Source organism: Xenia sp. Carnegie-2017, unplaced genomic scaffold, assembly GCF_021976095.1.
Source record: "Xenia sp. Carnegie-2017 unplaced genomic scaffold, XeniaSp_v1 HiC_scaffold_18, whole genome shotgun sequence".
Classification (NCBI taxonomy): Eukaryota; Metazoa; Cnidaria; class Anthozoa; order Malacalcyonacea; family Xeniidae; genus Xenia; species Xenia sp. Carnegie-2017.
This window is the reverse complement of record NW_025813480.1, coordinates 554107-566531: the sequence shown is the minus strand read 5'-3', so window position 1 is coordinate 566531 and position 12425 is coordinate 554107. Positions and strand designations below refer to the sequence as shown.

General features: G+C 32.2%; 2 protein-coding genes across 5 annotated transcripts in view; both read right to left on the bottom strand.

The window, feature by feature from the left end:
* The window catches only part of LOC124437874 (serine/threonine-protein kinase/endoribonuclease IRE2-like), a 125774-nt gene that overhangs the window by 22842 nt on the left and 90507 nt on the right, over positions 1–12425 (bottom strand). For all 4 annotated transcript variants that reach the window (XR_006945876.1, XR_006945878.1, XR_006945877.1 and 1 more), the window contains exons 2-7: positions 4834–4950; positions 4061–4162; positions 3718–3784; positions 3159–3220; positions 1191–1276; positions 883–933 (exon numbers count right to left, since the gene is read on the bottom strand). The gene's annotated coding sequence lies outside the window, so the exon portion shown is untranslated. The remainder of the gene's footprint in view (positions 1–882; positions 934–1190; positions 1277–3158; positions 3221–3717; positions 3785–4060; positions 4163–4833; positions 4951–12425) is intronic.
* On the bottom strand, positions 7266–9632 carry LOC124437878. Its single transcript, XM_046987838.1, has 4 exons — positions 9557–9632; positions 8827–8908; positions 7764–8719; positions 7266–7616 (listed from the first exon to the last, which is right to left on the bottom strand). The coding sequence occupies exons 3-4, from the start codon at positions 8674–8676 to the stop codon at positions 7606–7608; spliced, it is 924 nt and encodes a 307-aa protein (XP_046843794.1). The 5' UTR covers positions 8677–8719; positions 8827–8908; positions 9557–9632; the 3' UTR covers positions 7266–7605.

The following is a 12425-nucleotide window of genomic DNA, read 5'->3' as shown; positions in this document are numbered from 1 at the left end:
AAATGAGAATTATGCATATCACTTGAATTAGCACGATAAGCGACATTATGAAAACGTACGTCCTTCTATGTGTAGTAAAGCACATAAACTTCTTTGTACCCATTTAATGCATACAACAAAGGTCCATTTTCAACTCTTCAGAGAGTGAAAACATCTTGGTCTGACATTGAACTAGAATTCGTAGCTTGCAAATAGTACGACCAATCGTTTAGGTTATTAGTTAAATTCGTTCGTTTTGTGCAATGTATTGATTTTTGAACAATACTTGCACTTTGTCGCTATTCATATCCAATACTTTGTCGCGTTTTTGCCCAAAATGACAAGGAACATATAATAAACAGGCACCGCGGAGGATGAGCGGGGGGGCTAATATTAATAATATACATATGTGCAGGCTTAAGATCTTTTGAAATCCATTGTTTTCTAAGGATTATAACATGAATATATGGATAGGAGCCCCCCCCAATTATCGATCCTCCGCGATGCCTGAAACTTGTATGGCGAAGGTTCATCTGAATTGTCAAAAGCTCTTCTATGATGACGACATTGACTTAAAACTGACTTATTTTGTGTTGTTCAACACCGAAACTTTGTGAATTATAGCTTTGGAAAATCGTCCAGTTTGCACAAATGCTTCTTAAGCTATTTTTATAGTTATTATGGATATTATTATTATCTTACACAAACAATCTCATGAAGGGATTTTGAATCGAAAATGCTTAAAAATATTGGGCGCAAGGAGACGTAAAATATCCTGAGATGACGAGATTACAAGGAAAAGCATAATCAAGGAGTATATGTTGAATGTTAGAAAGTATATCACTACGTAAGGAAGATACAATTTATAAGTGCCTTACACATAAATTTGATAATATAACTTACTTTCATAGTCGGGGTAATATTCCGTTTCTTCACCTTTAGATTCGTAACGTTCTGTCATTTGAAAAGTCACCAAACGTGTGACAGTATTTTAGTCAATAAAATTCGACTCAGAAAAAACCATAAAGATATATCTATAGTTGGTGCATAAAGACATAAAATCTCTAGACGACGATTATCGAGGTAAAAAGATCAATAAAGTGTATGTATGTCCTACGACAAAATGTTGAAAAACATATCCATATATTTGCATGTATAGCTTACACACAATTTACGTGGGTCTCGCATAAATTTGATTGTATATAACTTACCGTCATCCATGAAGTAACTTTTCATTCGTTGAAGGCAACTCTATAAATTCTGTATTATCCAAGGTGAATATCGAACTTAGGAAATTCTGCAATCATAAATGCATATTTATCAAATCTTCGTCTTTCTCACTCGTTGAAATGAAAAGATTAAAATAGAATTCTTGCACAGTTTTAATATTCAATCATTAAGGCGTTTAAATTACATATAACATCATAACCTTCAACGCCGTACGTCAACAAAGCAACTTTCCGTGATTATCAGCCTTAACATTGATGAAAATTTATAAAAATTAAACATACGCAGGAAGAAAATTTTCAGAAATTGTACTCATCCTTGTTAAACGTTACTTCCAACTGTATGAAGTTAATGGTCAAAAATCTACGATAATCATTTGATGCACGCCAAATAAGATTTTTTTTACAAATTATTGTCGAAACAAAAATATTTATCATAATAGTAGCAAAGTAGCTACATCTTAGGGGAAAGCTTATTATTCACAGATTCTAAAAATTATGATTACCCAACAAAACAACAAAATCACAAAAAAATTGTCACAGCAAAAAGGTAGCTATAACAAGGTAGAAAAGACTACTACCGTCAAGTTTCATCTTTATAAACTTGATTTAAAACATATTAAATGCAATGGTTTACTTTCACCAATTATGATGAAGCTATCACAATCAGGGACACCTTAAACTCAGTAAGGCAATGGTGTCTTTGTCAATGTGAACGTAATTGGAAGTTACTTTCTTCCGTACAAATCTCGACCAAGAAATTTAAATGCATAAATCAAAACACAATCCGCTTATTGTAATCACAGCAAATGGAACGTTTTATAGTATAACTGTTTAATGTTTGTGATTAACCATTGATTGCAGTCGACTAGATTTAAAAAAAAAACACAGGAGATTCTAAATTTGGACAACCGAATCAAACAAGGAGCTACCATGTAACACCTAATGAGAAGAAAAAAACCTTAAGGGTATTGGCATGTAAGATATACAGTATTAGAATTTAGAATAGTCCGTTCATCTAAAATGCAAGAATTCATTGAAAAATGTGATATTACGCGTGTCAATGACACACTTCATTGCATAACTATTTAAGATGCAAATATTTAAAATAACAAGAAAAAGATCTTTGTTCATTCGATACTAGCGATACCGAGAATTTGTCTATTTTTATTTTCCTATTATCATTCTAATCGAATTCTTCCTGGTAAATGTTCAAATGGTAAATGATATTACGCGTGTCAATGACACACTTCATTGCATAACTATTTAAGATGCAACTATTTAAAATAACAAGAAAAAGATCTTTGTTCATTCGATACAAGCGATACCGAGAATTTGTCTATTTTTATTTTCCTATTATCATTCTAATCGAATTCTTCCTGGTAAATGTTCAAAATTATTTTTTGTTAACTGTAACTAATAAGAAACTGAAAGATATGTGTTAAAAACAGAAATTGGGGATTTGTACATGGAATTAAAGACTGTTACGCTCAAAAAAACTAAATTGAATTTGTGAAGTCTTTTGTTTTGTATAAAGGTAATAACAAAATGTAAGAGTTTTTCATTTAGGCATTGGAAGTTCGATTTAATCGCCAAGAGACTGACTTTCTATCTTATAGAAAAATCCAATACAAACTATTGGCGATTGAATCAAACGCCTAACGCGTGAAATGTTCTTAAAAGGGTTATTAGGGTATTGAAAGAATTCACAAATGCAATCTAGAATAGCAACGTGTAGTTCTTATCCAGTAAAGAACATGTCCCAACTATGTTTGTAAAAATTCTCTCACCTTGAAAAGTTTCAACAACCTCCACTTCTTCACCGTTTTTGCTTCCGTCTGACAGCACGAAAACACAAATCGTTTATGAATGGACTGTTTCTTAAATTATTCAACTGGAATTTTCTTTATATCATACTGGATGATGGCATGGGCAGCAAGAAAAAATCCTTACTTTATCGTTTCTGTCACCATTTTTTTGACCTTGCAACTGCTCATGAAAAATCTTCGGACATTCTGTGAATTTGACAAAATGCATTAACAAAAATAGGTACGCTTTGCGTACATGTGGGAAGCCTGTAAAACAGGAGACGCAAAAAGATTGAAACAAGTGGAGTTGCAGTCACTTAACACAGGATAGAAATTTTCTAGTATGCATAAATTTAACAGTTAGCAATTGTTATGAGACCCTCCGGCAATTGCGATGAAATATGAGTTATATTAGATCCCATTTATCTATGCTTCAAGACCTGATATTTAAATTCTGTTTAAACAATATTACGATTTTGAAACATTGAATTCATTGATTGACAACTTGTTTTATCATGATACTTTGAACTCCTGATAATAACAACAGAATTGTCATTATTTGTGGGGGGTTGAAAAAAGGTTTGAACTTTTTGTAAATAAGAAATATGATAAAAAGGCAGTGCATAGAGTGTCATCACAGACATGATGTCTGCCACTCTCTTGTTTTGCATAGCCTAATTTCTTGGACAAATAAAATAACTCACCTTCAATGTTGCAAACAGACCAGCGAGACCTCTCCCACAAAATTGTACAGCTTAATATTAGTGCAAACTAGATAGACAGTAATGAGTAATTGTAAACAAACATTAAAAACAAAAAAAATACTCATTTCAGATACATTTTCATTCAGTGACTGTGTCTAAATTATGAAAAATATGCATGAATTTAGCATAATAATAACAGAATCCAACAATTATATACTTTTTCGGAGCCAATTTGCAGATTGCATAACAAAATAATGTGTTAATGAAAACTATTAGTAAGAAATAGCTTTAGGTACACTTATGTAAGGAATTCTCTTTTCAATAATACAAAAATCAGGTGCACCTTTACGTGAAAATACGATCTTTGGCTGACTCTGGCCAGCAAGGGCACGAATTTTTCCAAAGAATTTTTTCACAACAGAGGAATGTTTTCAGGAAAATAGGCCTGAAATTAAATAAGCAAATACTTGATTTAATAAAGTTAGATATAATTACAGGTAAACAAAATAATAGCACATAATAAATGCTTAAAATTTCTCAACTAAATAAGTCTTCATTTTCAACATATCACAAGTGCTTGATACCTTCATATCAATCACCAACAATTTACACATAAATTCATTCACTTTTGAGCTTCAAAGAAATAATCACAAACAAATCCTAAAACACTTCTCCAATGTTTTTCCAGAAATATATCCCACAATTACCCATGACATCATTTTTGTCTAATCTTGGACATCCGTTTAGTGGACTATTTAATGTCATGGCATTTTTCATTTTATCTTAGTATAATTGCATTAATCATGTCAGGTGATATCACAAATAAAAATAAGCTTTCACTTTGTAGCCCTTGTTCAAGCTTTCATTTAATATCATACTGCAACTTATCTCACTATATCTCATTCAAATTTAATTATAAATTACGTACTTGAATAATTACAAGCTAATATGCACAAAACCAACAAAAGAGCCAGAAGGGGAAATTTTATCTGTAACCATTAACCAATACCTGCCTTAAACTATTTTCATTTAAGTTCATTTTGTAAATATTTATATTTTTGCTAACATTTAATAAAGATGTTTCCTTTTGAAAAAAATTCAAAACATTTATCTTACTTGTCCCCAGTTACTTTCTTCAGTTGATAATAAAACTTATTATTTTTCCATGGCCTGATGTCTTTTGAACAGCCACAAACGACTGCCATCCACAGCAATCAAACACAAGTTCCTAAACTGCATAAATGATCGGTGTAAACTAACAAACCAACAAGGGCCTAGAGAGGAAATTTGATCTATAGAAAATATTTAACCCATATATATCCATCATATATATCATATCTACTCACATTGGAGAGTTGATGATAAACAAACTGTGAATCATTGTGATATCTACATATACTAAACCTATAATAATATATTTCTCGTTTACTTAACTAACTTTGATGGTTATAAAACTATTTTCATATGAGTTCATTTCGTAAGTATTTATTAATTTTATTTATATTATTGCTAGACAATATTAATAACGATGTTTCCATTTAAAAAAATAACATTCATGTTACTACTCCCCAGTCCACTAAAGACTCACCGACCTTACCTGACTAATCTTCACTTGATGATCATAAAGATTTTCGTCTTCATTGTCAAAGAAAACTATTCAATAAAATGTAAAAGAATCTCAAGCAGTTATAAATGAATTATGATGACGGATAAAATACCATGTAATATGTACATACTAGGAGAGGTTCTTTGCTTTTAGCCGATTTGCAGTTATTGATCCACAGACCTCAGTGATGTAATATCATGTATAATTATTGTGTAACATGTGAAAGGCCAGGAATCAAAGTGTTTCTGTAATGGCCGAGAGTTGAAATTAAGTTAAACATAAATTTTCAAGAAGCAATTAGAAATAGAAGATCTATCAACATTTCTGTTATTTTCATGTAAGACACTCACCAGAGTTGTGCTATGCTGCTAGAGTTGATTTGTTGAATAACTTGCGTACGTTAAAAAAATAGTATTTACTGTCGGAAAGACTAAATCATATTGCTAACAAAAAGTTAATAAAAACAAACAGGAAAAATGTTATTCTGTATAGTTCATGTATAGTTACAACGTGTTTGCTGACCAATGATTAAACAAAAAACCAAAAATCATACAAGGTTTGTTTATAAATATGAAATAGACAAACAAAATGAATTAAAAATAATTTAAACGCTAAATGTACATAGCATCAAAATTCTTCACGAACGAAAATGGACGACTGTTTCTAATATTCTCGTTTCTCTTAGAGCTAAAAAAACAGGATGTCAGATATGTAAGTAACTAAGGTTTTCATTTATGTTATATGGCTAGTTCTTTACTAAGTAAAAGTTTTATATATTCATAATTATTGGATTATTACATCATCACTAAGGAGTTAGTACCTCGTAAATGTTTTTAAAATAACTGTTACTACACGACAGCCATTTAGGACTGCATAAGGACTGGGGAAACATGATTGATCTTGTTTATATAAATGACCAAACTTTTACAATGGCACTCAATTTAGACTTTTATATTGTTAATATTTAGAGAATTAAAAAGACAATGTAAAAGTTAGTTCCAATAAAAATAACTATGATTGATGTCATGGAAAGTTTTTCAAGGGAAATGTTGTCGTGGAAGGTTTTTTCATCATCTGTAAAATATTGACCATCGCTAAGATTCAGTTCATTCAAAGCTATGTCCAATTTCAAGCAGATGAGGTAAGCTTCATCGTCATCAGGAGTCCCAAGGATGAACTGATGGAATCACACGTCAAACAAAAAGTGCATTTCGAATATAAATTTGTTTGAGTCCTAGCACCAAAAAGCTGCATTCGAAATTTTATCTTTGGAGACTGCATAGAGAGATAATATAGTAACAAATCAAATGATAGTGTGCTATATCAATATATCAAGTCAAAAATAAGCCAAAACTCTTGAGCAAAATACCGAACTATATCTTACTACATGTTCACATCTCAAACACAAATGTAATGTGAGAAAATTTGTTGCAACAGACCTTTGATAAACAATTCACGTAAGAGCTTAGCACAAATATATTATCTAAGTCATACAGTTATTGGTCCACAGACTCCATCACCATAACGTATATAATCAACTGACAAGTAGCAAGCTAGAAACTTAAGTGTTATGCAGTACTCCACCTTGTGAGAGTTGCATACATGGTTATGATCTTTAGGTAAAAACACTGTGTCTGCTAAATGAAGAACCAGTATTGGGCGAGTGTAAATTTGTTGTAGAACATGTAAAATTATTTCACATTATTTCACTTACAAAAAAAACAAGATCGTCTTATATGAAACGTTGTCGCTTGCTACCTGTAGTAACATTAATAGATTGTTTTTGTTTTTTTTTTGGAGCAAAAGCTATGTACTCATAATTAATGCATAACTACATCTTTCAAGAATTTTTGCTTTTTAATTATTAAATTAAATAAGTGCAAACCATACAAACATTTATTTATAAATACATGACGGCAAAGTACTGAAATTAGTTATGTTGAATGGCAAATACTTATTAAATGTTTTTATAGTAAGAGTAACTACATGACAATGTAAATGAATAAAAACGTGCAGTATGTAATATACATCTGTTTTGACTCACTCATCAAATCTAGATGTTTAAAAATCTACAGAGGAAAGTAAATAAATGAAGTTATCGCTATAGGGGCTACAAGTATATATTAGTAATATAGTTATATAGTATTCAACTATATAGTAATATAGTTTTCGATATAGGGGCTACATTGGTTAACAAAGAGTATTATTATCATTTTAATTGTTAGGTTTTTTCCTTAACGTCGAGGATTTGTAATTTTTTGAGACTCTTCTAATAAGCTCACTTAATTCTGACCTATAAACGAGAAAATGTACTATACTGGGCGAAGATTGTCTTGCACATATAAGCTAATTAACAATAAAAATATCGCTCCACCGGGTCATTTACATTATTACTGATAGTCAGACGATTATGAAGAAGACGACGTAAGATTTTACTTACCTTCGTCAGGTTGATGCACCAGGTTGCTTTCGTAATCTGTGAAGTATTCAGCGTCGTCAAGATTCAGTGCATTCAAAGCCTTGTCCAATTTCAAGCAGATGTAATTTTTCCTTGGTCTGGAGGAAACAGGATCATAATCTGTAAATTCGGCAACAAGATATGCAAACGGTTTCCAATTATTTTCTTCATTTAGAAAATACACTAAGGCTCCAGAGTCCCCGGAATCAATTGATTGGTTACTACTTTGAACAAGTACCGCATTCTGGTAAACAACTTGTTTCGAATTCGGGCTACAATACGTCCAATTCGGATCGCAAATATCGCCAAGTATTGCGTCTGCTGTACGAACTCTGACATCATTTGGAGAATAAAAAAATATTTCATAAATCTCATCGCTTGCCCCCTCCAAATCTAAATTGAGAGTCATCTGATTATTTACAGCAAGCTCCCTACCAATGACGATGTACATAATATCGACTTCTTCATTAGACACCACTCTCGTTTGGTCCGGAACAGGGACAATCGGTTGTCCGTTGTAAAAGTATTCCATGCTGTCTTCTTTAACTGGGACAATATAAGATTCTTGGATTTCCACAAATTGGTCTCCGTCACTATACCGTTCTTGACGTTCATCCAAATAATTGACAACACCCGCATGAGCACAGGTCAAGGCATAGTACATATCATTCTTAAGGCAGAACATTGTCAATGTTCCAGAACTACTCTCGGTTCTTTGCGCTTCAATATTAGACAGCATTCGAAACTTTGCTTCTTTCAATGCTTTATATCGTAATTCGATGTATTTCGATGCTTTCCATTTTAACTTTTCATCGATCTCATTTTTGATAGCGTCCTCCGAATTTTCTTTCTCAAAATCAACTGTGACATACAAATGAGGAAACGGCATCTTCATGTCTGGGCGAGCTATTCCATACTTCCCACTAAGCCACGAGCAACTTAAACAAGAAACGATAACTATATATTGTCTAAAAACTATTTTTCGTAATGTTCCAACATGCACAGGTCAACATACATAATCGATATCCCATGAAAGAAAAATTACCTTTGGAGAGCCTCGTGAACCTCAGTTTTAATATTCTTACTTTTGTCTAGAAGTTTATGGAAGTTGTCGTCATGATTGGCTTCTAAATATCATAAAAATATAATTGATAACTTTGGTGCACCAACATTAACTACGATGAAACTTCCATACGATAAGACATAAATAAGACTAAAAATTGACTAATCATATACATGGGATCATAAATTACTTTGCTCTGGATTTCTGGTTTTGGTCATGATATTTTATACGCTATGACGTTAATCAGGTCATATTAATCTTATTCACAAGATTAGAGTGTTTTTTCACGTTTTCGACATGGTATAAGAATGCCATTTACAGATTTTTTGCACGTAACATAAACATAAAATACCCTTTGCAGAGTTACTGGTTTCGGCCTCAATGTTTTCTTCTGAGGCACCACAACAAAAAATTCCTATTTGCTCTTAAATAACAGGTACGATAAACAATTGTATCAAATTTTTACCGTGTATACGATCATTCCATAAGCTAATATAAAGTATTTAACCATCAATAACAAAAGAAAGTCTTAGAATAAAAAATATCTGTGGCAAATGAAACGTTTATTTTTCATTTTCCCCAAAACAAATTAACAAATGGTAATTGATATACTTCTATATGTCTTTTAGACTGATAGCTACCCTATTATATTGCAGTAAAGAGGTCATCAGGTAAAAGTGAAGGTGTGTTAAACTATTTTCAGAAAAAATACCTTCAATGAGTTTATTTGGCTTTAAGTGTTGCTTACTTTCTGGTCGCTGTGGTAAATCTTCTGGTTGTTGCTGCTGGGTTTTTTTCCAATTTGTGTTCTCGGAATTCTTCATGTTTCTCTACGGTTACTTTCTCCTCTTTAAGTAATAAAATAGAAGAAAACAAATCTTACTCGGTCAATAAATACTATAAAAGTTTAGCGTCCAATAATGACTTTTCCCACATCTATCATACTTTTCAACAACATCAAATTTCCATTTAATGTAATAAATATACCGTTAGCTCTTGTCTTCCGTGGATCAGTTCTGGATTTTTTTAATGTTGGCTCTTGAATATCACCTAGTTTTGAAACAATTAAGCACTATTGAACAAAAGAAACTTCCTATACATGAATCGCAACGGGGGGTATTTTACTCATGAATTCACGAACAAGGAAAATATAACTGAGCTGTAAGCTATACAGAGTTGTGAAAATAAACTATACAGAACTGTCAAAAACTAGCGATATTAAGCTCTTAATAACCGAGCGCGAGGTCTTTACGGAGAAATATCGGACCGAGGTCTTTCGTTATATCGCTAAATTTCACCCTTTTCTGTTTGTTTAATACCTTTAATATTTAGCTTTGACTATAGTAGAGGCATTAAATTTTTCACTCAAGTAACTACGTTGCACAAAGGTCGTTTAGTTTCTAAAATATTATCTGACGAAAACAAAAGTTGGCAAAAAACCGTGCGAAAATATTCGCTTTTTCTGAGTTATACGAAGTTCTAGATATGCCTACTTGTTTCTACTGCCAAAATATCGTAGTTCCCGGTTAAATACACAAACTATTAAAGTTTCCAAAAATTTGAATCATCGAATAAAGAGAAAAATGTGTTTTTTAAGAAGCATTTTCATGTCACGAAAACACAAACAATGCAAGTACATATATAGCTCAGTGTGTCAAAATGAAAAGTAAATATTCTCGCAAAAAATCTATTTAAAAAGCCTTTTTCATGTCATGTATAAATACAAATCACATATTTCATGTAAACAATGTCCTATTTTTGAATGTTGAGTATAAAAAGCTCAATAAAAAGGAAAAGAAAATAAGCACATCGCATATCACGAATAAGTTTGATGCGCACCGTTTCAATATAAAACCAAAAGTGAAATAAACCCTGGGAAACTGAAATGTGTATTTTCTATGAAAAAGACTCGAAGTTCTTCATTTGCAAATTCAATACAACATCTTCCATTTCATCACCAATAAGTTTCTTGAAATCTTCTTGCTTGCCAGTATTGATAGACATGATGTCTGTTTCACTATCAAACTGAGCAAAGGTGTGTCGATGAGAAGATCCAATTTCTGCTTTACAGTCACTCTTAGACGGTGTGTACATATACTTGTTTTCATCGTGTTTATTCAAGGTTTGTACAGCTTTGCTGATTAATACCAGTCGCTCTCCGTCAAGAAATGTTTGCTGGTGTTCAGTGGCACAAGCAACATGTGCGCATGTCAAGGCGGAGTAAACACCATCCTTCAGACATATCAGTGTTATCGTACCGCGAGATGCTCCACCATTCTGATTTCCATCATGTGGTATTTCGATATTTGAAAGAAGCCGAAAGGGTGCTTCAATAGACGGTGGCGACCAAAATTCCCTCGATTTCAATGTTTCGATTCCATGCACATCATGTATCTCTTTTGTCAAATTTTTGCTCGATTTTGTAAGATTGACAGTCAACCCTAAATTTGATTACTTATTAAAACATATTACATGCCGCATGATGTAAACAGCTATTACAAAAAGGTAATTTACGCGGCTATAAATTTCATTTTGTTTATGATGGTTTAGGTCGAGTATTGTCGAGACTTGCAGAAATCAAAGAACGAGGCAGTGAGAAAAGATAGATCTACTGGGAAGATCACATATAGAAAGTCTCCAAAACAAAACGCTTACGATACAAGTCACAAGTTACAAGCATTTTTGGAAATAATCACTAGAATCGTTGTCAAATCTAGAACAAATGTACATTTCTTGTAATGATCACTGTAGATATGATACAATGCCTCATGCAACATAAAAAATGTAACATGTAACAGCATTTTAAGTAAGACGAAGACTTGGAGATGACATTTATAAAGCCTGCATGTATACAAAGTTAAGTTTAATCAAAGGAAATAACACAGTTTCTGGAAACGTTGAATGATAACATTTCCTTGCAATATATGCTGTATTCTTGCAATCAAGACTGGCAATCAATAACTTTCAATTAGAGGCAATGGGTTCAAAATAAACATTAATAAGCAATATTAATCGTTCATTTCAAACAAACACAAACCTTCATTTTCCACAACTGAAAAAAATCAGAGATCATGACAGATAACCAAATCCTGTTGCAATTACTGGAGGAATGTCTTCGTGACCTTAAAATGAATGACGATAGTTGATTTAATCTGCGTAGATGCACTTTTGTGAGACCAATCTATAATAGCAACTGTTCATTGGAGTAACTTAAAACTTCTCAACCAAACAAGCACAAACAACAATTTACACAAACTCATTTACCTTTCCTTGAGCTTCAAATATATAATCAAAAACAGAGCGACCTAAAACACTTTCTCCAATCGTTTTCCAGAAATACATCCCTAAATATATGTGGAAGACATCAGATGACCCAGAGTAACCATGTTTAGTGTCCGGTAATGTTGTGATAACCAAATAACAGTGGATAATAAGAATTTTCTTTAAAACGCCTTAACTTTTGTAAACATACTTACGGCTACCCTATACGACTCGCTTTAATAATTTTCTCCAGCTTGAACTAGAAAGATATACATGTTCTTAACATATTCAACTTTTATGACGAAGTATATAACAACCAT